At 46.2% G+C, this 26,353-nt stretch overlaps 2 protein-coding genes and 1 pseudogene across 2 annotated transcripts; 1 reads left to right on the top strand and 2 right to left on the bottom strand.

The window, feature by feature from the left end:
- Positions 1–1,413: 1,413 nt before the first annotated feature.
- On the bottom strand, positions 1,414–2,355 carry LOC119944089 (olfactory receptor 9I1-like). Its single transcript, XM_038765309.1, has one exon. It carries the CDS (start codon positions 2,353–2,355, stop codon positions 1,414–1,416), a length of 942 nt encoding a protein of 313 aa, XP_038621237.1.
- Positions 2,356–13,391: 11,036 nt separating this feature from the next.
- LOC119944088 lies at positions 13,392–14,692 on the top strand (annotated as a pseudogene).
- Positions 14,693–14,828: 136 nt separating this feature from the next.
- LOC119944087 (olfactory receptor 9I1-like) lies at positions 14,829–15,791 on the bottom strand. The gene has a single exon (XM_038765307.1). It carries the CDS (start codon positions 15,789–15,791, stop codon positions 14,829–14,831), a length of 963 nt encoding a protein of 320 aa, XP_038621235.1.
- Positions 15,792–26,353: the final 10,562 nt, after the last annotated feature.

Below are 26,353 nucleotides of genomic sequence, written 5' to 3'. Positions count from 1 at the left end.
ATCAGTGTAGAGATGATAGTTGAAGCCCTGGGAGTGAATGAGTTCATCAAGGGAGTGAGTGTAGATATTATTATTATTATTACTGAGGTAGAACTGATAGGAGTTGATGACTGAATATGAGGATTGAAGGAGTGAGCTGAGTCAAGGCTGTGAGACAGGGAGGATGGTGGAGTCATCAGAGAAGCAGTATGGCATAGTGGACAGATCACAGGCCTGGGAGTAAGAAGGTCATGGATTCTAATCCTGACTCTACCACTTGTCTGCTGTGTGACCTTGGGCAAGTCACTTCACTTCTCTGTGCCTCAGTTCCCTCATCTGTAAAATGGGGATTGAGACCGTGACCCCTACGAGGGACAGGGACTGTGTCCAACCTGATTTGTTTGTAGCCACCCTGGCAGTTAGTTCAGTGCCTAGCACGTAGTAAGCACTTCACAAATATCACAATCATTATTCTTATTACTATCAATAGTGTCTCATCTGTGAAGTTATCCCTCACCTTTTTAGGTCCCAAAGGTGACCTCCAGACTGATAGCTCACTGTGGGCAGGGAATGTGTCTGTTATATTTTTATTGTACTCGCCCAAGCACTTAGTACAGTGCTGTGCATAAATTAGCACTCAATAAATATGACTGACTGACTGATGGGACAGTCGGGTTGGGAGAAGAACTGACATCTAGTTCACGGAATATTGCTCTGCAAATCAGATCCGAGAGCTCTGTGGTGCTCACTCTTTCCTGTTCTTTGCCCTAGTGAGTACTTAGAAGCAAGATGGCCCAGTGGAAAAAGCCTGTGGCCTGGGAGTCAGAGAACCTGGGTTCTAATCCTGGCTCCTCCAATGGCACACTGTGTGACCTTGGACAAGTCATTTCCCTTCTCAGTTACCTCGTCTGCAAAATGTGGATTCAATCCTATTCCCGACTATTTAGACCAGCAGCCTAGTGTGGGACAGGGACTCTGTACAATCTGCTTGTCTGATATCTACCCCAGCAATAAGTCCAGGGCATAGCACACAGTAAGCATTTAACAAGGATCATAAATAGTCTTACTCTGTAATGCCTCCTGCCTGGTAGGGTTTGGCAGAAAGTCCCTCTCTACTCCTGGGCCATTTCATACCACCAAGCCCCACCAATTTAGACCTGCTTCCAGCCACAGGCCAAGCCCTGGGTTCTTTTCTAATCATCCCCCAGGGAAGAAAAATGAAATACATTTAAAAGATAAAAGATTGTTAGAGTCCAAGCAAGCCAACCCCAGCTAGGTGATGCATGAAGCCTGTGAAAGCATGACTTGGAACCAGTATGGTTTGGCTCTGGGATCCATGTGAGGAAGACTTTCCGTCAGCCCAGTGGAGGTGACTGACGTGACTCGTTCATTGCTGGAGACAGGAGAACATTTTCAATCGATGGAATTGACCTTTTATAGCCCTTGCAAGAACTTGTTCCTGTGGAGAATTTTCCTTAGGGCCTTCTTCACCTCTTTGTTCCTCAGACTGTAGATCATCGGATTGAGCATGGGGATGACCACGGTGTAGAACACGGATACCACCTTGTCCACCTCCAGGGCCTGGCCCATATTGCCTTTCAGGTACATGAAGATGAGAGTCCCAAAGAACAGAGCCACTGCGGTAATGTGAGAGCCACAGGTAGAGAAGGTCTTGGCCCTCCCGCCGGCCGAACGGATGCACAGGATGGCCTTGATGATGAACAGGTAGGAGACCACGATCACCGTGACACTGATCATGATGACAGAGAGAGCTACGAGGTAAATGACCAGCTCCCGGGCTTTGGTCTCAGAGCATGACAGCTTCAACAAGGGCGGGAGGTCACAGAAGAAGAAGTCCAAATGGTGAGACTTACAGAAAGAGAGAGAGAAGGTGCAGCCCATGCGGATCACAGTCAGGACCAGTGCCCCTACATAAACCCCAGACACCAGCCCCCAGCGGGCCCGGGGGGTCATGATGGTGATGTAGAGGAGGGGGTGGCACACGGCCACGTAGCGGTCGTAGGCCATGACCGCAAGGAGAAAGCACTCAATGCAGGCGCACAGCGTAAAGAGGAAGAACTGGGCCGCACATCTCCCAGATGTGATGGATGCACCGCTGGCCCTCAGAACCACCAGCATCTGAGGGACGACAACCGAAGAGTAGCAGGCATCCAGGAGGGAGAGGTGGCCAAGGAAGAAGTACATGGGTGTCTGGAGATGGGCGTCCACCTGGATGAGCCCAAATATACCCAGGTTTCCCCCAAGGGTGAAGAAGTAAAAGACCAGGAATACCCAGAAGAGGACCCTCTGCAGTTCTGGCTGCCCGGGGAAACCCGTTAGGAGAAACTCGGTCCCTTCGGTGCTGTTCTCGGCCATTGAGCTGGGGTTATCTACTGAGATGAAAAAGAAAGGGAAAAGGGTTGACCTAGTGGAAGAGGAGATGCTTTCTCTGCAGAGGAACAAGTCACACCTACCTCACCTTTTAGAGTCAGAGGACCTGAGTTCTCATCCTGACTTCACTACTTGGCTGTGGTATGATCGTGGGCAAGTCACTTCACTTTTCTATTTCTCACTTCCCTCATTTGTATATTGAGGATTTAATCCTCCTCTCTTTGACTTAAAAGGTGAGCCCTATGTGGGTCAGGGACAGGGTCCAACCTGATTAACTTGTATCTACCCCAGCACTTAGAACAGTGTTGGATACACAGTAAGTGTTTCACAAATACAATATTTAAAAAATCTTGTGTCTAACCCAAGCTTAGAACAGTGCTTGGCATAAAATAAGCATTTTACAAATAGAATAATAATAGTGATTATCATTATTATCAAAAAAAGAACTATCATCTATATTCTTTTAGGAAATGGTGCCACTTAGTGCAGAGTTCCAGCAGAAATCTGAAACAAGTGGGTGACTTGTTTTTCTCCCTAGAAAACATTGTGAAAATATCCCAAAATTTCAGAGATACAACTAAAATCATCATCTGCCAGAAGAAAGATAAGAGCTGACTGAGGAAACACCTGTTACATCTCGCTCCTCTCCATTGCCAGTAAGATCCCTACCAGGAGTCAAAGTAGTAGTGAAGCAGCATGGGAAACAATGTGGCCTATTGGATAGAGCCTGGGCCTGGGACTCAGAAGGGCATGGGTTCTAATCCCGACTCTACTGCTTGTGTGCTATATGGCCTTGAGTAAATGACTTCACTTCTCTGTGCCTCAGTTACCTCATCTGTAAAATGGGAATTGAGACTGTGAGCCCCACATGGGACAGGGATCTTGTCTAACTGGATTTGCTTGTATCTATCCAAGTGCTTTATAGATAAGGGAATTGAAACCCAGAGAAGTGAAGTGACTTGACCAAGGTCACACAGCAGCAGACAATTGAAGGAGCTGCTATTAGAACCCAGGTCCTTCTGACTCCCAGGGCTGGGGTCTACCCACTCTGCTTCTCAAGTACAAAAGAGTTAGAAGACATGATCCCCGGGCTCAAGAAATTTACAATGTAGATCCTCCCCGTAGATCTATGATTCCTTCTAAACTTGGTCTTCTTCAAGGAATCAATCATTGGTACTTACTGAATGCTTACTGTTTGTGGAGAACGGAACTAAGCTCTTGGGCAAGTACAATACAACAGACTTCATAGACATGTTCCATGCAAACAGCAATCTTAAATTCTAGAGGGGAAGATGGACATCAGCAAACCCCATTGCTCCAGTCCCAGAGTGATGAACAGAAGTGAAGAACAGAAAAGAACTACATTAAAAAAAGATCCATCAAACCCTAGTATCTCCTTCCTGTCGACTCAATATATGACCATGGACAATAAATTTATCCCCCCATGACTCAGTGTTCCCATTTATAAAATGGACATTCCCCTCTGGATTCCTATTTTACCTAGAAGAATTAAGACATAGCTCATAAAAGGAACCCCTCTCAGGGTCACACCTGGAAAGTTTCCAGTACTACACCAGTGACGACTACTGAAGGGAGAGTCAAGAAGAGCCATGCCCATTCCATTTCTAGCTTGGGCAGTGGCTAGTGAGTGGAAGGCAATCTGCTACAAGTCAAAACACAGGTCCTGGGCAGCAGAGGCACAGGAGAAAGAGTCGAGGGCAGAGACTCATTTAATAATAATAATAATAATAATGACGGCATTTATTAAGCACTTACTATGTGCAAAGCACTGTTCTAAGCGCTGGGGAGGTTACAAGGTGATCAGGTTGTCCCATGGGGGGCTCACAATCTTAATCCCCATTTTACAGAAGAGGTAACTGAGGCCCAGAGAAGTGAAGTGACTTGCCCAACGTCACATAGCTGACAAGTGGCGGAGCTGGGATTTGAACCCATGACCTCTGACTCCAAAGCCTGTGCTCTTTCCACTGAGCCGCCGTGCAGAAGGAGGCAATGGTAAGCCTCGTCCATATTTTTACCAAGAAAACTCTATGGATACACTGCCAGAACGATTGCAGAGGGAAGTGGGGCATTCTGGAAGAGATGTGTCCATGGCGTCGCTATGGGTCAGACACAACTCAATAGCATAAGACAACAACAAGTAAAAAGAAACAAAGAGATTACCAACAATAGTCCATCTGGAAGCTACAGTGATTCATACATTCAATCGTATTTCTTGAGCACTTACTGTGTGCAGAGCACTGTACTAAGCTCTTGGAAAGTACAATTAGGTAACAAATAGAGACAATCCCTATCCAACAACAGGCGTACAGTGATGCAATCATATAACTTAAAAACAGACTAGCAATGAAACCCGGGTGGAAAATAATAATAACTGTGGAATGTGTCAAGTGCTTACCTTGTACCACACACTGGTACTAAGCCCTTGGATAGATATAAGGGAACCAGGTGAAATTCTGCAAATGATTTTATCTCAGTATTGGAAGATGCTTCCTTAGAGCATGAGCTGTTAGTCTAATGGATAGAATGCAGACCTAGAAGTCAGAAGGACCTGGGTTCTAATCCTTCCTTGTACACTTGTCTACCGAGTGACCTTGGGCAACTCACTTCACTTACAGTTACCTCTTCTTTAAAATGTAGATAAAGACTGTGAGCCCCATGTGGGACAGGGACTGTGTCCAACCTGATTAGCTTGTATCCACTCCAGCACTTAGTACAGTGCCTGGCATGTAGTAAAAGCTTAACACAAAGCATTAAAAATAAGAAAGAAAGTAGAGAAGGGAGACCCTGTTACAGCAATCACCTGCCCCTAATGCACCAGGAAGATTGGACACAGCAATAGAGAAGAACAGGAACTAATCTCACCATGACTCTCCAGGAGGAGAAGGTGAGATCATTTGGACACTCCAAATTTGGCAGATTATCTTCTATGAAGACAAGAGGATGGGGCTAGTCCTGATTTCCCCCAAAATCAAACCTCTTTGATCAGCCCACACCTCCATGGATTCAGGGGCCTCTGGCATCCTTCTTCTAGAACATTCTACAAGGCAGCGACTCACATCCACCCATCCCAGCCCGCTGGCCAAAGTAGAGGCCTGAGCTGCCTTGCAGGGAGGAAGAAGTGAATTACAGTCCAGAGGTACAAATCAGGTGCTGTTTATGCATAATTCCCCGGAGCCGGTGAGTTTCAAGACTGAAATCTTCAAAGCTGAGGAGGTAGCAGGGCCATCTAGGACAAGGGTTGATGTTGGAAACAGGAGAGGAGCCCGAGAGACTTCCAGTAAATGGAGAAAACAACCTCCAGACCACACCAGCGGTGTTATAAAGAAAAAAATCAATCCATCAATGGTACATATTGAGTGCTTACTGTGAGCAGAGCACTATTCTAAGTGCTTGGGAGAGCAAAATATGATAAAAAAATGCCACTCACCTGTGTGAATGAAAACAAACTTAGGACCTTGAGTATTCTTGAATGCCCTATCTAATTTTTGGCTCTGTCTTTTCCTCCTCTTGCATTCAATCAAAGAATAATATTTATTGAGCGCTTACTACGTATAACACCACAGAGTTAGTGGATATGTTCTCTGTCCACAGTGAGGAAAAGGCACTTGGAGATGTTTCCCGTTTTGATCACTGTCTTTTTTTTAAGGTATTTCTTAAGCCCTTACTATGCATCAAGCACTGTTCTAAGCACTGGGCAACATACCATCTCCAACCTTCAGATGAACAGACTTACCTGGGTTGGGACCGAGATTTGTATTTCCACGTAGGCTGACTGGGTCACTGTGAAAAGCACGTTTATATGGATTTCATAACCCTCAGGAAGGGCGATTCTAATTTGGGATCTCCCACAGGACACCTAATTAATATGTCCCTAGATTCCACACTCCTAACCAGATCTTAGAAAACTTCAAGACAGAGCAATGGGAGAAGCGGGATCCTCTGTTAGCATAATTGTTCGGATTTGGGTTTTCTAATCGGGCCCAAAGCTTCCAATTAACAAACTCTCAGACTTCCTAACTGGGGGCAAATACAACTTGATCAATCGATCAATCTATGGCATTTATTGAGTACTTACTCTTCACAGAGTAAATAAAATGGTGAACATGGTATTTGTTAAGTGCTTACTATGTGCCAAGCACTGTTCCAAGCACTGGGGTAGATACAAGGTAATCAGGTTGTCCACGTGGGGCTCACAGTCTTAATCCTCAGTTTCCAGATAGGTCACTGAGGCACAGAAAACTTAAGTGACTCGCCCATGGTCTCACAGCAGACAAGTGGAAGAGCTGGGATTAGAACCCATGTCCTCTACTCCCAAACCCGTGGTCTTTCCAGTAAGCCACGATGCTTCTCATTATTATGTGAATCATCATAATAATTCACATTGTTACATGTTTTATTACTCATACCATGAACAAATACTAGAATTTTTGTTATTATAATTACCCATCCCTCCAGACTGTAACCTCGTTGTGGGAAGGGAACGTGTCTACTAACTATGTTGCATGCCCTCTTCCAGGGGCTTAGTTCAGTGCTTTGCACCTAGCAAGCGCTCAATAAATAGCATTTTTATGGTATGGTTTAGCACTTACTGTGTGCCAGGCACTCTATTAAGTGCTGGGGTAGATATAAGCTAATCAGATTGGACAGAGTCCTTGTCCCACTTGAGGCTCACAGTCTTAATCCCCTTAATACAGATGAGATCACTAAGGCACAGAGAAGCTGAGTGACCTGCCCAAGATCCCACAGCAGACACATGGAGGAGCCGGGATCAGAACCCAGCTCCTCTACTCCCAGGCCTGGGCTCTATCCACTAGGCCATGTTGTTTCTTGACTGATCGTGATTTGCATCTCAACTCTGGGCTCCCTAAAGATGTTCTGTGATCCAGGGACTGGGGAGCAATAACAAAGAGATTAGCTGGCTGAGATTCTAGTTCTCCCACAGAGTCATCTGTGCCATGGAGTTCCAGATTCTCTCTCTCAATAGCATCATCATCATCATCATCATAGTAATAATGGTACCTGTTAAGCGCACTGTTCAAAGAGCTGGGGTAGGTACAAATCAATTAGGTTGGACATAGTCCCTGTCCCACATGGGGCTCACACACTTGATCCCCATTTTGCAGATAAGGTAATTGAGGCCCAGAGAAGTTAAGTGATTTGCCCAAGGTCACACAGCAGATATGTGGCAGGTCTGGGATTAGAATCAGGAGCTTCTGTCTCCTACACCCATGCTCTATCCACTAAGCAACACTGCTTCTCTATTCCTAGGATCAGAGATTGTGTCTGTTGTCTTCTTTCTCGCTTCAACACAAAAGTTATCAAATCCCAGAAGAAAGACTGCTGTATCCCAGAGATTCAAACTGGACCTGTTGCAGGAGCCTTGACAATCAGTGTGTATTTCTGAATGGGGCCTGCTCTTATTCTTGTTCTGTTTCCTTGGCCCAAGGGACATTTGAGCAAAAATAGTAGGGTGGATTTTGGACGGTTCAGAAGAGTCACAGGCAGGGCTCGAATCATTGTCTTGGTCAATCAACCAGTCAACCAAAGGTATTTAGTTAGCACTGACTATGTGTGGAGACTGTGAGCCCGTTGCTGGGTAGGGACTGTTTCTATCTGTTACTGAATTGTGCTTTCCAAGCTCTAAGTACAGTGCTCTGCACACAGTAAGCACTTAATAAATACGACTGAATGAATGAAAGACTGAATGAACATTGTGCTGAGAACCTGGGAGAGTACAATAGAGTTAGTAGATTCGATCCTTGCCCTCAAAGACTTTACAGTCTAGCCAGGGAGACGGATGCTAAAATAAATTACAGGGTGGGGAAAGAAACTGAGTTTAAAGATATAAGAGATGGGAAGGAGAGAGTGAGAGGAGTACCTAAATTCTTAGAGGATGAGGATCCCAAGTACCTTGGTGATACAGTAAGGAGGGAAATAGAGTAGGGAGGTGAGGGATTAGTCCAGGATGGTTTCCTGGAGGCGATGTGGATTAGTCAGAGAAGGCTTCCTGGAGAAGATGAAATTTTAGAAGAGCTTGGAAAATGGGGAGAGGGATGGTTTGCAAAATATGAAGGAAAAAGACATTCCAGACAGGAGGGAGAGTGGGAGCAAGAGGTTGAGATCTATTAATTATATGTTCTAAATCATTTATTCATATTAATGTCTGTCTCCCTCTCTAGACTGTAAGCTCATAGTGGGCAGGGAATGTGCTTGCCGACTCTGTTGAATTGAACTCTCCCAAGCACTTAGACCACTGAGCTGCACACATTAGGAACTCAATAAATACCTTTAATGATGATGATGGTGGTGGTGGTGAGGGGGGTGAGATCAAGGCATAATAAGTTGGTGTTAGAGGAGTGAAATATGGAGGCTGGGTTTTAGTGCAAAAGTAGTGATGTTGAGTAGTGTGGAGAGAGCTGACTGAGGGCCTTAAAGCCAATGATCAGGAGTTTCTATTTTCTGTGGGGAGGGATTAGCAACCAAGAGAAGCTTTTGAGGAGTAGGGAACTGTGGACTCAACGGAATTTCAGAAACATGATCCCGACACCAGAATGAAGTACAGACTGGAGAGGAGAGAGACAGGAGGCAGGGAGTTCAGCAAGGTGGGCGAGGAGGCTGATGCAGTTGCTAAAATGGGATACGATATGTGTCCAGACCAGTGTGGCAACAATTTGGGTGGAGAGGCAGGGGCAGATTCTGGAAATGTTGTGAAGCATCAGGGAGCAGCCTGGGCTAGCGAAAATACCACATGCTTGGGAGTCAGAGGACCTGAGTTATAATCCTGCTCTGGCACTTGCCTGCAGGGTGACCCTGGACAAGTAACTTAACTTCCTGATGCCTCCAAGTCCTCATCTGTAAAATGGGGACTCAGTACCTGTTCTCCCTCCTACTACGACTATGAGCCCCAGGGGGGACAGGGTCTGTCCAACCTGATTATCTTGGATCTATTCCAGCACTTAGAACAATGCTTCACACAGGGGGTTAACAAATACCATCATCATCATTATTATTGTTGTTATTATTACTGAGCTAGAACTGACAGGAGATGGTGACTGACTGAATATGAGGATTGAAGGAGGGAGATGAGTCAAGGCTGTGAGACAGGGAGGATGGGGTGTCAACTGAGAAGCAGTGTGGCGTAGTGGATAGAGCACCAGCCTTGGCATCAGAAGGTTAGGGGTACTAATCCTGGCTCTGCCAATTGTCTGCTCTGTGACCCTGGGCAAGTCACTTCACTTCTCTGTGCCTCAGTTCCCTCATCTGTAAAATGGGGATTGAGACTACTGTCCAACCTGATTCCACCCTTGATGACCAGATTACTGCTCTCAAATCCACCCCCACTACTCAACTCAACTCGCTCGCTCCCCTTTCCCTTCGTCGCTCCCACGCCACTAACCAACAGCCTTGGATCATTGCCACTGTCCTTCTCCTTCGCTCTTATGCTTGAGCTGCTGAACGCTGCTGGCGAAAGTCTAAACTCCAACCCATCCTTGTTCACTTTAAATGTATCCTTTCCTGCCTTATCTCGGCCCTCTTGTCTGCCAGGAAAAACTATTTTTCTTCCCTTATTGATACCCATGTCCATCAATCCCATCAGCCGTTCAGGACATTTAACTCCCTCCTCAGGCCCCCCATTCCTCCCCCTCCTCCATCCCTCACCCTTAATGATCTGGCCACCTACTTCATTGGGAAAATTAACACTATCAGGTTTGAGTTCCCCAAAGTCACCCTTCCCCGTTCGCCGTCCCACCCCACCCACCCTGGCTCTCAACCCTCTCCTGTACCTTCCCACCCTTCCCAGCAGTATCTGCAGAGGAGATCTCCTCCCCGCCTCAAGTGACACTCCATCCAGCTGTGCTTCGGACACCATTTCCTCTCAACTTATAAAAACTCTCACCCCTTCCCTCTTCCCCTCCTTAACTTCCATCATCAACTGCTCACTCTCCAATGGTTTCTTTCCCTCCACATCCAAACATACCCACATCTCCCCCATCCTAAAAAAAAACCCTCTCTTAACCCCACTGACCCTTCCAGTTATCGCTCTATCTCCCTCCTACCCTTCCTTCCCAAAATCCTAGAGTGAGTCTTGTACACTCGCTGCCTCCAATTCCTCAACTCCAACTCTCTCTTAGACCCCCTCCAATCTGGCCTCCATCCCCTCCATCCCCTACACTCCATTGAAACTGCCCTCTCAAAGGTCACCAATGACCTCCTTCTTGCCAAATCCAATGGCTCCTATTCTATCTTAATCCTCCTCGACCTCTCAGCTGCCTTTGACACTGTGGACCATCCCCCTCTCCTCAACACATTATTCAACCTTGGCTTCAGGGACTCAGTCCTCTCCTGGTTCTCCTCTTATCTCTCTTGACATACATACTCAGTCTCCTTTGTGGGCTCCTCCTCCCCTTCCCATCCCCTAATTGTAGGGGTTCCTCAGGGGTCATTTCTTGGTCCCCTTCTGTTCCCTATCTACACTCACTCCCTTGGTGAACTCATTCGTTCCCACAGCTTCAACTATCATCTCTGTACTGATGATACTCAAATCTATATCTCCTCCCCAGTTCTCTCTCCCTTCCTCCGGGCTCATATCTCCTCCTGCCTTCAGGACATCTCTACCTGGATGTCTGCCCGCCACCTAAAACTCAACATGTCCAAGACTGAACTCCTTATCTTCCCTCCCAAACTCTGTCCTCTTCCTGACTTCCCCATCACTGTGGATGACACTAAAATCCTTCCCGTCTCACAAGCCAGCAGCCTTAATGACATCCTGGACTCGGCTCTCTCATTCACCCCACACATCCAATGTCACCAAAACCTGCCAGTTTCACCTTCACAACATCGCCAAGTTCCGCCCTTTCCTCTCCATCCAAACCGCTACCTTCTTGGAACAATCTCTTATCCTATCCTGATTGGATTACTGCATCAGCCTCTTTTCTGGTCTCCCATCCTCCTGTCTCTTCCCACTTCAGTCTACACTTCACTCTGCTGCCCGGATTTTCTTTCTTCAGAAACACTCTGCGCATGTCACTCATTCATTCATTCATTCATTCAATCAATCATATTTATTGAGCACTTACTGTGTGCAGAGCACTGTACTAAGCGCTTAGGAAGTACAAGTTGGCAACATATAGAGATGGTCCCTACCCAACAACGGGCTCACATTCTAGAAGGGGGAGACAGACAACAGAACAAAACATGTGTACAGGTGTCAAGTCGACAGAAAAATAGAATTAAAACTAGATGCACATCATTAACAAAATAAATAGAATATTAAATATATACATGTAAAATAAATAGAGTAATAAATCTGTACAAACATATATACAGGTGCTGTGGGGAGGGGAAGGCGGTAGGGTGGAGGGGATGGAGAGGAGGAGAGGAAAAAGGGGGCTCAGTCTGTAGGCCCCACTCCCACTCTATCTTCCTGCCAGTGGGATTCCTCCTGGGGCATGACGTGAGACCCCCTTTTTTAAAAAATTAGTATTTGTTTAGCCCTTCCTCAAAAATCTCCAGTGGTTGCCTATCAACCTTCTCATGAAGCAAAAACTCCTCACTCTTGGCTTCAAAGCTCTCCATCACCTCGCCTCTCCTACCTCACCTCCTCACTGTGCCTTGTTCTCGCCTGTCCCACCATCGGCCCCTTGCCTACATCCTCCCTCTGGCCTGGAATGCCCTCCTTCCACGTATCCGCCAAACTAGCTCTCTTCCTTCCTTCAAAGCCCTACTGAGAACTCACCTCCTCCAGGAGACCTTCCCAGACTGAGCACCCCCCTTTTCCTCTGCTCCTCCTCCCCTCCCCACTGCCCCCACTCCCTCCCTCTGCCCTACCTCCTTCCCCTCCCCACGGCACTATGTATATTGGTACATATTTATTATTCTATTTTATTAATGATGTGTTTATAGCTATAATTAAATTTATCTATTTCGATGGTATTGACACAATCAACTTATTTTGTTTTGTTGTCTATCTCCCCCATCTAGACTGTGAGCCCTTTGTTGTGTAGGAATTGTCTCTATCTGTTGCAGAGTTGTACTTCCCAATCGCTTAGTACAGTGCTCTGCGCACAGTAAATGCTCAATAAATATGACTGAATGAATTTACTTGTATTTCATTAATTCATTCAATCATATTTATTAAGCATTTACTATGTGCAGGGCACTGTACTAAACCCTTGGGAAATGCAAGTTGGCAAAATATAGAGACAGTCCCTACCCAACAACGAGCTCACAGTCTAGAAGGGGGAGACAGACAACAAAACAAAACATGTAGACAGGTGTCAAGTCGTCAGAGCAAATAGAATTAAAGCTAAATGAACATCATTAACAAAATAAATAGAATAATAAATATGTACAAGTAAAATAGAGTGATAAATCTGTACAAACATATATACAGGTGCTGTGGGGAAGGGAAGGAAGTAGGGATGGGGGGATGGGGAGGAGGAGAGGAAAAAGGGGGCTCAGTCTGGGAAGGCCTCTTGGAGGAGGTGAGTTCTCAGTAGGGCTTTGAAGGGAGGAAGAGAGCTAACTTGGTGGATGTATGGAGGAAGGGCATTCCAGGCCAGGGGGAGGATGTGGGCCGGGGGTTGACAGCGGGACAGGTGAGAATGAGGTACAGTGAGGCGGTTAGTGACAGAGGAGTGGAGGGTGTGGGCTGGGCTGCAGAAGGAAAGAAGGGAGGTGAGGTAGGAGGGGGTGAGGTGATGGAGAGCCTAGAAGCCGAAAGTGATGAGTTTTTGCTTGATGCATAGGTCGACAGGCAGCCACTGAAGATTTTTGAGGAGAGGAGTAACATGCCCAGAGCGTTTTTGCACAAGGATGATCCAGGCAGCGGCATGAAGTATAGACTGAAGTGGGGAGTGACAGGAGGATGGGAGATCAGAAAGGAGGCTGATGCAGTAATCCAGTCGGGATAAGATGTATCCACCCCAGCACATAGTACAGTGCCTAGCATGTAGTAGGCTCAGCCCTCCCAGGACCCCCGCCCCTCTGAGGCACCAAACATGGAGCTGTGGTTGGAGTCCGGGTCCGGGAACTTGGGACCACCCCTGTCACTGCCACTAATCCTGCTCCTGCTGCTCACGCTGCTGTTCCAGTGCAGCACCAGCTTCAAGTACTTCTGCAAGATGGCCTTTCACAATGGCTGGATCCTCTCCCTGTCCGTCTTCGCCATGCCCATCTGTGCCCTGCGCGGCCACAACGTGGAGAACACGAAGATCCTGCGTGTGATGTTGCTGCATGTGAAGTAACTGTACAGGATCTGCCTGGAGTCTTTTAGACTGTGAGCCCACTGCTGGGTAGGGACTGTCTCTATATGTTGCCAACTTGTACTTCCCAAGCGCTTAGTACAGTGCTCTGCACACAGTAAGCGCTCAATAAATACGATTGATGATGGAGGTGCGCGGCTCAGACATCTTCCCCCCAAGCCAGCCCTAAATCGTCGTCTCCAACCTCCAGAGATCCCTCGACCTGCTGGGGATGATGGAGGTGCTGCCAGGCCGCAGCATGCCCATCACCAAGCGGGAGCTGCTGTGAGCGGGGCCGGCGGGGCTGGTCTGCTGGCTGGCCGGTGTCTTCTTCATCGATCACAAGCACACTCATCAAACTAGCTCTCTTCCTCCTTTCAAAGCCCTACTGAGAGCTAACCTCCTCCAGAAGGCCTTCCCAGACTGAGCCCCCTTTTTCCTCTCCTCCTCCCCATCGCCCCCGTCTCTCTGCCCTACCTCCTTCTCCTCCCCACAGCACTTGTATATATTTGTACATATTTATAACTCTATTTTACTTGTACATATTTACTACTCTATTTTATTAATGATGTGCATCTAGCTATAATTCTATTAATTCTGACAGTTTTAACACCTGTCTACATGTTATGTTTTGTTATCTGTCTCCCCCTTCTAGACTGTGAGCCCGTTGTTGGGTAGGGACCATCTCTATATGTTGCCAACTTGTATTTCCCAAGAGATTAGTCCAGTGCTCTGCACACAGTAAGCGCTCAATAAATATGATTGAATGAATAAATAAATCTACCCCGGCACTTAGTCCAGGGCTTGGCACATGGTAAGCATTTAACAAGGATCCTAATTAGTCTTACTCAGTAATGCCTCCTGCCCTGGTAGGGTTTGGCAGACAGTCCCTCTCTCCTCCAGGCCCATCTGATACTGCTGAGCCCCGCCAATTTAGACCGCTTCCAGCCACAGGTCGAGCTTTGGATTCGGTTGTAATCATCACCCAGGGAAGAAAAATGAATACATTTGAAAGACGAATACAGGTCACTAGAGTCCAGGCAAGCCAACCCCAGTGAGGTGACGCGTGAGGTCTGTGAACCATGACTTGGAGCCGTGACGGTTTAGCTCTGGGATCCACATGAGGAGGACTTTCTGTGAGCCCAGTGGAGGTGACAGATGGGATTCATTCATGGCCGGAGTCAGAGAAACATTTCAATCGATGGACTTGACCTTGAACAGCCCTTGCGCGATTTTGGTCTTGTGGAGAATTTTCCTCAAGGCCTCCTTCACCTCTTTGTTCCTCAGACTGTAGATCATGGGGTTGAGCATGGGGATGACCACAGTGTAGAACACGGATACCTCCTTGTCCACCTCCAGGGCCTGGCCCATATTGCCTTTCAGGTACATGAAGGCAAGAGTCCCAAAGAACAGAGCCACCGAGGTCACGTGGGAGCCACAGGTAGAGAAGGTCTTGGCCCTCCCACCGGCTGAACGGATGCACAGGATGGCCTTGATGATGAACAGGTAGGAGACCAGGATCACTGTCACACTGATCGAGATGATGGAGAAAGCTAGGAAGTAGATGACCAGCTGCCGGACCTTGGTATCAGTGCATGACAGCTTCATCAAGGGTGGGAGGTCACAGAAAAAGAAGTCCACGCGGTGAGACTTACAGAAGGAGAGAGAGAAGGTGCAGCCCGTGCGGATCACGGTGAGGACCAGTGCCCACGCGTAAACCCCGGACACCAGCCCCCAGCGGGCCCGGGAAGTTATGATGGTGACATAAAGGAGCGGGTGGCACACGGCTACGTAGCGGTCGTAGGCCATGACCGCGAGGAGAAAGCACTCAGTGCTGGCACACAGTGAGAAAAGGAAGAACTGGGCCGCACATCGCCCAGATGTGACGGATGCGCCGCCGGCCCTCAGAACCACCAGCATCTGAGGGACAACAACCGAAGAGTAGCAGGCATCCAGGAGGGAGAGGTGACCGAGGAAGAAGTACATGGGTGTCTGGAGATGGGCATCCGCCTGGATGAGCCCAAATATACCCAGGTTTCCCCCCATGGTGAGGAGGTAAAAGACCAGGAATATCCAGAAGAGGACCCTCTGCAGTTCCGGCCGACCGGGGAAACCCGTTAGGAGAAACTCGGTCCCTTCAGTCCCGTTCTCGGCCATCGGGCTGGGGTTATCGACTGAGATGAAAAAGAAAAAGAAAAGAGTTGACCTAGTGGAAGAGGAGGATGGTTTCTGTGCAATGGAACAAGACACACCTACCTCACCCTTTAGATTCAGAGGACCTGAGCTTTCATCCTGACTTCGCCACTTGGCTGTTGTATGATTGTGGGCAAGTCACTTCACTTTTCTATTTCTCACTTCCCTTATTTGTATATTGGGGATTTAATCCTCCTCCCTTTGACTTAAAAGGTGAGCCCTATGTGGGTCAAGGACAGGGCCCAACCTGATTAACTTGCATCTACCCCAGCACTTAGAACAGTGTTGGACACACAGTAAGTGTTTCACAATTTTAAAAAATATTGTGTCTATCCCAAGGCTTAGAACAGTGCTTGGCATAAAATAAGCATTTTACAAATAGAATAGTAATAGTGATTATTATTATTATATTTATTACTATTATCAAAAAAGAGCTATCACCTATATTCTTTTTAGGAAATGGTTCCACTCAGCGCAGAGGTCCAGCAGAAATCTAAAACAAGTGGGTGACTTTGTGCCAACATATTTTTCTCATAGGAAACATTGTGAAAATATCCCAAAATTTCAGATACAACTAAAATCATCATCTGCCAGAAGAAAGATAAAAGCTGAGTGAGCAAACTGCTGTCACATCTCACTCCTCTCCATTGCCAGTAAGATCCCTACCAGGATTCAAAGGAGTAGTGAAGCAGCATGGGAAACAATGTGGCCTATTGGATAGAGCCCGGGCCTGGGACTCAGAAGGGCATGGGTTCTAATCCCGGCTCTACCGCTTGTCTGCTGTATGACCTTGGGTAAGCCACTTCATTTCTCTGTGCTTCAGTTACCTCATCTGTAAAATGGGGATTGAGACTGCCAGCCCCACGTGGGACAGGGACTGTGTCTAACTGGATTTGCTTGTATCTATCCATGTGCTTAGTGCAGTGCCTGACACAAATTAAGTGCTTAACAAATACCATTATTGTTATTATTCTTAGTGGTGAGTATTTACTAAGAACCTGAATGCAATGCTCTGTGCTAAGCACAAGTGATTTTTAGTGGTATTTGTTAAGCACTTACTATGTCACAGGCTCTTTACTACTACTATTAACAATAATAATGATATTTGTTAAGCACTTACTATGTGCCATGCACTGTTCTAAGTGCTGGGGTAGATACTTTGTCATCAGTTTGCCCCATATGGGGCTCACAGTCTTAATCCCCATTTTACAGATGAAGTAACTGAGGCACAGAGAAGTTGAGTGACTTGTCCAAAGTCACACAGCTGACAAGCTGCAGAGCCGGAATTAGAACCCTTGACCCAATCTGACTCTCAAGCCCATGCTCTTTCCACAAAGCCATGCACTGGGGTAGATACAAGCTAATCTGGTTGGACCCAATCCCTGTCCCACAGAGGACTCACAGTCTTAATCCCCATTTTACAGATGAGGTAAATGAAAAACAGAGAACTAAAGTGACTCGCCCAAGGTCACACTGAAGACAAGTGATGGAGCTGGGATTAGAACCCAGAATCCAGGTCATTTAATTTCTCAGTGCATCAGTTTCCTTATTTGCACAATGGGGATTCAACCCTGTTCCCCCTCCTACTTAGTCCATGTCGGGTAGGCTTGCATCCGAAAAGATTACCTTGTTTCTACCCCTCGACTTACATCAGTGCTTAACACATAGTAAGCGCTTAACAAATACCACAGTTATTATTATTATTGTAGTCGGTCCTTCACCATTAGATCCTGCTGTGTTTAAGGAGAGACTAAGGGCCCGGGAAGTTTGTGACAGAATACCAATCAATCGATCATATTTATTTAGTGCTTACTGTGTGCAGAGCACTGTACTAAGCTCTTGGGAGAGTACAGTACAACAATAAATGGACACATTCCCTGCCCACAACGAACTGACAGTCTAGAGGTGGTGAGGCAGACATTAATAGAAATCAAGAAATGACAGATGGGTACAATAAGTGCTGTGGGGCTAGGAGGGGGGATGAACAAAGGGAGCCAGTCAGGGTGATGCAGAAAGGAATAGAGGAAAGCGGGGCTTAGATCAGATTTCTTAGTGTGCCCTGTGGAGACACACACACAAGACCACTGCCAAGAGTCAGCGTGACATTATGGACTAAGAATGTTCCGTAGAATCTAGATCGTTTATCAGGCTGCACCCGGGAAACCCTGCCCACAGCACGAAAGACGTACACATTGTTGGAGTAGATGGAGTTGAACTTTGCCATAAGGAGTAGGGGCAAATAGTGGGTTGTGAGCCTTCTGGACCTCTTCAGTCCAAATGCAGAGGGACTTTCAGGGTAGCAGAATTCCTACCATGAAGAAGTCGGGGGCAGCTTTCTGCCAACAGTCAACTGGGAAGAGAAGAAAATGGAAATTCACAGCATTTAGACTGTGAGCCCAATGCGGACCAGGGTCTGGGTCCAACCCGTTTTGCTTGTATCCACTCCAGCACTTAGTGCAGTGCCTGGAACATAGTAAGCGCTTAACAAATACCACAGTTATTATTCTGATTTGGGCTGATTCAGAAGATTAGTAAACTCCAACGGACCAGAACTGGGGTAGTGGAAGTTGAAACTGGTAAGTTGATTTCATGTGTACTGAACTCATTTTCTACTCATCGTGCTCAGTACTAGGTACTCTACAATATTTTGCAAAGCGAGTGTGTTTCTCTGAGCCAGTTTCACCTCCTCCCACCTTCTCCCTTCTGTCCTTCTCTTTCAAATGCATCATCATCAATAGCATTTATCAAGCTTCTAGACTGTGAGCCCACTGTTGGGTAGGGACCGTCTCTATATGTTACCAACTTGTACTTCCCAAGCGCTTAGTACAGTGCTCTGCACACAGTAAGCGCTCAATAAATACGATTGAATGAATGAATGAATGAAGCACCTATTGTGTGCAGAGCAATGCACGGAGCACTTGAGAGAGCAATAACAATAATTACTTTATCTGTTAAGCATCTACTATGTGCCAGGCACTGTACTAAGCACTGGGGTAGGTGTGAGATCTTATACCACGTCTTAAGCCCCATTTTATAGATGAGAGAATTGAAACCCAGATAAGTGAAGTGACTTTCCCAAGGTCACACAGCAGCAGACGATTGGAGGAGCTGCTATTAAAACAATGTAGATCCTCCCCATAGAACCGTGAATCCTTCTAAACTTGGTCTTCTTCAAGGGATCAATCATTTGTATTTAGTGAGTGCTGACTATGCGCAGAGCACTGAACTAAGCTCTTGGACAAGTACAATATAAGAGACCTGGAAGACACATTCTGAGCCCACAACAAGCTTAAATTCTAGAGGGGTACATGGACATCAGCAAAGGACATTGCTTCAGGCCCAGAGTGGCAAACAAAGGTAAAGTTAAGAACTACATTAAAAAAAGATCCATCAAACTTTTGTTTCCCTTTCCTGTCTACTCAGTATATGACCATGGACTAATATGTTTATCCCCTCCATTACTCGGTGTTCCCATTTATAAAATGGGCATTCCCCTCGGGATTCCTATTTTACCTACAAGAATTAAGGCATAGCTAGTAAAAGGAACTGCTCCCAGGTCACACCCGGAGAGTTTCCAGGACTCTACCAGTCGCGACTACGGGAGGGAGAATCAAGCAGAGCATGCCCATTCCATTTATAACTTGGGCAGTGGCTAGCGAGTGGAAGGCAATATGTTATAAGTCGAAACTCACCTGTGCTGGGCAGCAGTGGCAAGGGAGAGAGTTGAGGGCAGAGACTCGTTTACTGCGTGGAGGGTGGCTCTTTCATATTTTCACCAAGAAAACTCTATGGATCCACTACAAGAATGATTGCAGATGATAGAGTGGCATTCTGGGATAGATGTATCTATGGCATCGCTATGGGTCAGACACAACTCGACAACATAAGACAACAAGTAAGAGGAAACAAAGAAATTATCAACAATAGTCCATCTGGATGCTACAGTTATTCATTCATTCAATCCTATTTATTAAGCACTTACTGTGTGCAGAGTGAAGTACTAAGCTCTTGGAAAGTACAATTTGGCAACAAATAGAGACAATCCCTACCCAGCAACGGGCTCACAGTGATGCAATCCTATACTTTAAAAACAGACCAGCACTGAAACCCAGGTGGAAAATAATAATAACTGTGGAATTTGTCAAGTGCTTACCTTGTACCACACACTGTCACTAAGCTCATGGACAGATATAAGATAACCAGGTAAAATTCTGCAAATAATTTTACCTCAGTATTGGAAGGTGCCTCCTTAGAGCACGAGCTATTAGTCTAGTGGATGGAATGCGGGCCTCGAAATCAGAAGAACCTGGGTTCTAATCCCTCCATATCCACTTGTCTGCTGAGAGACCTTGGGCAAGTCACTTCACTTACAGTTGCTTCTTCTTTAAAATGGGGATTAAGACTGTGAGCCCCATGTGGAACAGGGACTGTGTCCAACCTGATCAGTTTTTATCCACTCCAGAACTTGGTAGAGTACCTAGAAAATAAGAGAGGGAGTAGCAAAGGGAGACCCCATCCCATCAATCACCTGCCCCTTCTGCACCAGGAATATTGGACAAAGCAATAGAGAGGAACAGGAACTAATCTCACCATGAATCCCCAGAAGAAGAAGGTGAGATCATTTGGGCACTCACAATTTGACAGATTATCTTCTCTGAACATAAAAGGATGGGGCTGGTCCTGATTTCCCCCAAACCTCCTGCATCAGCCCACACCTCGATGGATACAGGGGCCTCTGGCATCCTTCTTCTAGAATATTCAACAGGGCAGCGACTCACATCCACCTCTCCCAGCTGGCTAGCTGAAGCAGAGGCCTGAGCCACCTTGCAGGGTGGGGGAAGTGAAGGACAGTCCAGAGGTACAAATGAGGAGCTGTCACTGCAGGACTCCCTGGGAGTGGCCGAGTTCCAAGACTGGAATCTTCAAAGCTGAGGAGCTAGCAGGGCCATCTAAGACAAGGGTTGATGTTGGAAATCCATATGGATGTCCCTGGTGACTCCTCTGCCGCCCGCCTTCTATCTCTCCTTGACACTGCCAACCTCCTGCTCCACCCCACCTTGCCCACTCACCAACTTGGTCACACCCTCGACCTCATCATCTCCTACCCTCCACCCTCCCCAACTCTGAAATCCCTCTCTCTGATCATAACTTTCTCACCTGCCTCCTCACTCACACTCCTCCCCCTATAAATCTATATCACTACCCCACAGAGACCTCTGCTCTCTCTACCCCATCCATCTTTCTCAGCGCATCACAACCCACCTCGCCTCCCTATCCTCTCTACCCACTCTTAATGACCAGATTACTGATCTCAACTCAGGCATCGGACCTGATTACCTTGTTTCTGCCCCTGGACTTAGATCTGTGCTTGACCCATAGTAAACACTTTACAAATACCACAATTATTTTTATTGCAGTCGGTCTATTACCATTAGAGACTGCTGTGCTTAAGGCTAGACTAAGGGCCCTGGAAGTTTGTGACAGAATATCAATCTATCGGATCATATTTACTGAGTGCTTACTGTGCACAGTTCACTGTACTAAGCTCTTGGGAGAATACAATGCAACAATAAACAGACATATTCCCTGCCCTCAACGAGCTTACAGTCTAGAGGAGGGGAGACAGACATTAATAGAAATAAAGAAATGACAGTTGGGTACAATAAGTGCTGTGGGGCTGGTAAGGGGAATGAAAAAAGAGAGTGAGTCAGGGTGAAGCAGGAAGGAGTGGGAGAAGAGGGAAGAGGAGCTTAGATCAGATTTCTTAGTGTGCCATGAGGAGGCACACACACAAAATCACTTCCAAGTGTCAGCATGGCATTATGGACTAAGAACATTCCCTAGAATCTAAATCATGTATCAGGCTGCTCCTGTGAAACCCTGCCCACAACACAAAAGACGCACACATTGTTGGAGTTGACAGAGTTGAACTTTGCCAGAGGGAGTAGGGGCATATAGGGGGAGGCGAGCCTTCTGAACCTAATCAGTCCAAATGCAGAGGGGCTTTCAGGGTAGCAGAATTCCCACCATGAAAAAGTCAATGGCAGCTTTCTGCCATCAATCAACTGGGAATAGAAGAAAATGGAAATTGACAGCATTATGATTGTAAACCCCATGCGAGACAGGGATTGGGTCCAACCCGATTTCCTTGCAACCATCCCAGTGCTTAGTGCAGTGCCTGGAACATAGTAAGCACTTAACAAATACCACAGTTATTATTCTGAATTGGGCTGATTCAGAAGATTAGTAATTTACAACAGAACAGAATTGGGACAGTGGAAGCTGCAACTGATAAGTTGATTTCATTTTGTAGTTGCAACGTGATCAGTACTAGACACTCTACATTATTTTGCAAAGCGAGTGTCTTTCTCTGAACCTGATCAGCTTGTGTCCACTCCAGTGCTTAATACAGTGCCTGGCATGTAGTAAAATCTTAACATATATCATAAAAAATAAGAGAGTACAGAAGGGAGACCCCGTCCCATCAATCACCTGCCCCTGCTGCTCCAGGAAGACTGAACACAGCAATAAAGAAGAACAGGAACTAATCTCACCATGACTCTCCAGGAGGAGAAGATGAGATCATTTGAGCACTCTAAATTTGGCCGATTATCTTCTCTGAACAAAAGACGATGGGGCTAGTCCTGATTTCCCCCAAAATCAAACCTCCTCGAACAGCCAACACCTCCATGGATACAGGGTCCTCTGGCATCCTTCTTCTACAGGATAGCGACTCACATCTGCCCCTCCCAGCAGGCCGTCCAAAGCAGAGGCCTGAGCCACCTTGCAGAGTGGGGGAAGTGAAGGACAGTCCAGAGGTGCAAATGAGGAGCTGTCGCTGCAGGACTCCCCAGAGCGGCTGAGTTAAAAGATTGGAATCTTCAAAGCTGAGAAGCTAACAGGGAATCTAGGACAAGGGTTGATGTTGGAAATTGGAGAGAAGCCCTAGGGGCAGCCAGTAAAAGGAGAAAAATACCTACAGACCCCACAAGCAGGGTTGCAAATATAAAAATCAATCCATCAATGGTACATATTGAGTGCTCACTGTGAGCAGAGCACTCTTCTAAGCACTTGGAAGAGCACAATATGATAAAAAAAACCACTCACCTGTGTGAATGAAATCATATTTAGGACCTTGAGTTTTCTTGAATGCTCTATCTAAAGTTTGGCTCTGTCTCTTCCTCCTCTTGCATTTCATCAACCAAACAACAGTATTTATTGAGTGCTTACTATATGTAACACCACAGAGTTAGTAGATAAATGCTCTGTCCACAATGAGGAAAAGGCACTTGGGGATGTTTTCCGTTTTGATCACTGGATTTTTTTTTTAGAAGATTTGTTAAGCACTTACTATGCATCAGGCACTGTTCTAAGTGCTGGAGTATATACCCTCTCCAACCTTCCAATGAACAGACTTACCTGTGTTGGGACCGAATCTTTAATCTCCACACAGGCTTCTTGGGTCACCATGGAAAGCACATTTATGTTGATTTCATCTTCCTCAGGAAGGGCGATTCTAATTTGGGATCTCCCACAGGACACCAAGTTAATAGGTCTCTAGATTCTAAACTCGTAAAAAGATCTTAGAAAACTTCAAGACAGAAAATGGTTCTCCAGTTAGCATAATTGTTCAGATTTGGGTTCTCTAATCGCGCTAAACTTGCCAATTAACAAGATCTCAGACTTCCTAACTGGCAGGGGGAGGGGGAACAACTAGATCAATCGATCAATCAATGGTCTATTGAGTGCTTACTAGTATTTGGTAAGCACATCCTATGTGCCAAGCACTGTTCTAAGTGCTGTGGTAGATACAAGGTAATCAGGTTGTCCCACGTGGAGCTCACACTCTTAATCCCATTTTACAGGTAAGGTAAGTGAGGCTCAGAGAAGTTAAGTGGATTGCCCAAGGTCACACAGCAGACAAGTGGTGGAGCTTGGATTAGAACCCACGTCCTTTGACTCCCAAACTCATGCTCTTTCCACTAAGCCACGATACTTCTCATCATTATTTGTATTGTCATAATAATTCACATCACTATGTGTTTTATCACACATACCATTAACAAATACCAGAATTTATATTATTAAAATTACCCATCCTTCTAGACTGTAACCTTGTTGTGGGCAGGGAATGTGCCTACTATGTTGCATTACCCTCTCCCAGGTGCTTAGTACAGTGTTTTGCTCCTAGCAAGTGCTAAATATATAGCATTTTTTATGGTATTTGATAAGCACTTACTATGTGCCAGTCATTATATTAAGTGCTGGGGTAGCTACAAGCTAATCAGATTGGACAAAGTCCCTGTGCCACTTGAGGCTCAACGTCTTAATCCCTTTAATACAGATGAGGTCATTGGAGCACAGAGAGGCTGAGTGACCTGCCCAAGATCCCACAGCAGACACGTGGAGGAGCTGGGATTAGAACCCAGCTCCTCTGATTCCCAGGCCCGGGCTCGATCCACTAAGCCACTGAGCTTCTCGACTGATCGTGATTTGCATCTCATCTCTGATCTCCCTAAAGCTTTTCTGTGATCCAGGGACTGGGAAACAATAACCAGGTGATTAGCTGGCTGAGATTCTAGTTCTCCCACCCAGTCATCTGTGCCTTGGAATTCCATATTCTCTCTCTCAATAACATCATAATAATAATTATTATTGTTATGGTACTTGTTAAAGGTAATATTCTAAGTGCTGGGGTAGATACAAATCAATCAGATTGGAAACAGTCCCTGTTCCACATAGGGTTCACACGCTTAATCCCCATTTTTCAGATGAGGTAAATGAGGCCCAGAAAAGTTAACTGACTTGCCCAAGGTCATACAGCAGACATGTGGTGGAGCTGGGATTAGAATCAGGGGCTTCCGACTCCGACGCCCTTGTTCTATCCACTAAGCCATGCTGCTTCTTTGTTCCTAGGATCAGAGATTGTGTCTGTTGTCTTCTTCCTCGCTTCAACCCAAAAGTTATCAAATCCCAGAAGAAAGACTGCTGTATCCCAGAGATTCAAATTTGACCTGCTGGAGGAGCTCTGACAATCAGTGTGTATTTAATAATAACAATGATAATAATGGCATTTATTAAGTGCTTACTATGTGCACTGTACTAAGAGCTGGGGAGGTTACAAGGTGATCAGGTTGTCCCATGGGGGGCTCTCAGTCTTAATCCCCATTTTACAGATGAGGTAACTGAGGCACAGATAAGTGAAGTGACTTGCCCAAAGTCACACAACTGAAAATTGGCGGAGTCGGGGTTTGAACCCATGACCTCTGACTCCAAAGCCTGTGCTTTTTCCACTGAGCCATGCTGTCTGCTCTTTTTCTTGCTCTTTTTCTTTGACCCAAGGGACATTTGAGCAAAAATTGCAGGGTGGATTTTGGATTGTTCAAAAGAGTCACAGGCAGGGCCTGAATCATTGCCTTGGTCAATCAACCAGTCAACCAATCAATCAATCAATCAATCAATCAATCATATTTATTGAGCACTTACTGTGTGCAGAGCACTGTACTAAGAGCTTGGGAAGTACAAGCTGGCAACATATAGAGACAGTCCCTACCCAACAGTGGGCTCACAGTCTAGAAGGTCTAGAACCAAAGGTATTTAATGAGCACTGACTATGTGCGGAGACTGTGAGCAGGTTGTTGGGTAGGGATTGTCTCTATCTGTTGCTGAACTGTACTTTCCAAGCGCTTAATACAGTGCTCTGCACACAGTAAGCGCTCAATAAATATGCTTGAATGAATGAATGACTGAATGAACTTTGTGCTGAGCACTTGGGAGAGTACAATAGAGTTAGTAGACTTGAACCTTGCCGTCAAAGACATTACAGTCTAGCAGGGGAGATGGATGCTAAAATCAATTACAGGAAAGGGGAAGAAACCGAGGTTAAAGACATGAGGGATGGGAAGGAGAGTGTGGGAGGAGTACCTAAGTGCTTAGAGGATGAGAACCCCAAGTACCTGGGTGATACAGAGGAAGGGAAATAGAGTAGGGACATAAGGGATTAGTCAGGGAAGGCTTCCCTGGAGGAGATGCAATTTTGGTAGAGCATGGAAAGTGGTGAGTGGGACTGTTTGCCAGATGTGAAGGGGGAAGAAGTTCCAGACAGGAGGGAGGGAGGTTGTGAGCAAGAGGTTGAGATCTATTAATCACATATTCTACATTATTTATTCCTATTATTGTTTGTCTCCCTCTCTAGACTGTAAGCTAGCTGTGGGCAGGGGATGTGTTGGCCAACTCTGTTGAACTGAACTCTCCCAAGCACTTAGAACACTGAGCTGCAGACAGTAAGCGCTCAATAAATACGTTTAATGATGATGATGATGGTGGTGAGGGGGGTGAGATGGAGGCATAGTGAATAAGTTGGTGTTAGTGGAGTGAAATATTCAGGCTGGGCTTTAGTGGAAAAGCACTGATGTTGAGTAGTGTCGAGAGAGCTGATTGAGGGCCTTAAAGCCAATGATCAGGAGTTTCTATTTTCTGTGGAGAGGGATTAGCAACCAAGGGAAGGTTTTGAAGACTGGGGAATT

Source organism: Tachyglossus aculeatus, chromosome 22, assembly GCF_015852505.1.
Source record: "Tachyglossus aculeatus isolate mTacAcu1 chromosome 22, mTacAcu1.pri, whole genome shotgun sequence".
In the NCBI taxonomy this organism is placed as follows: domain Eukaryota; kingdom Metazoa; phylum Chordata; class Mammalia; order Monotremata; family Tachyglossidae; genus Tachyglossus; species Tachyglossus aculeatus.
The sequence above is the reverse complement of the archived record's forward strand: the minus strand, read 5'-3'. Positions and strand labels throughout refer to the sequence as shown.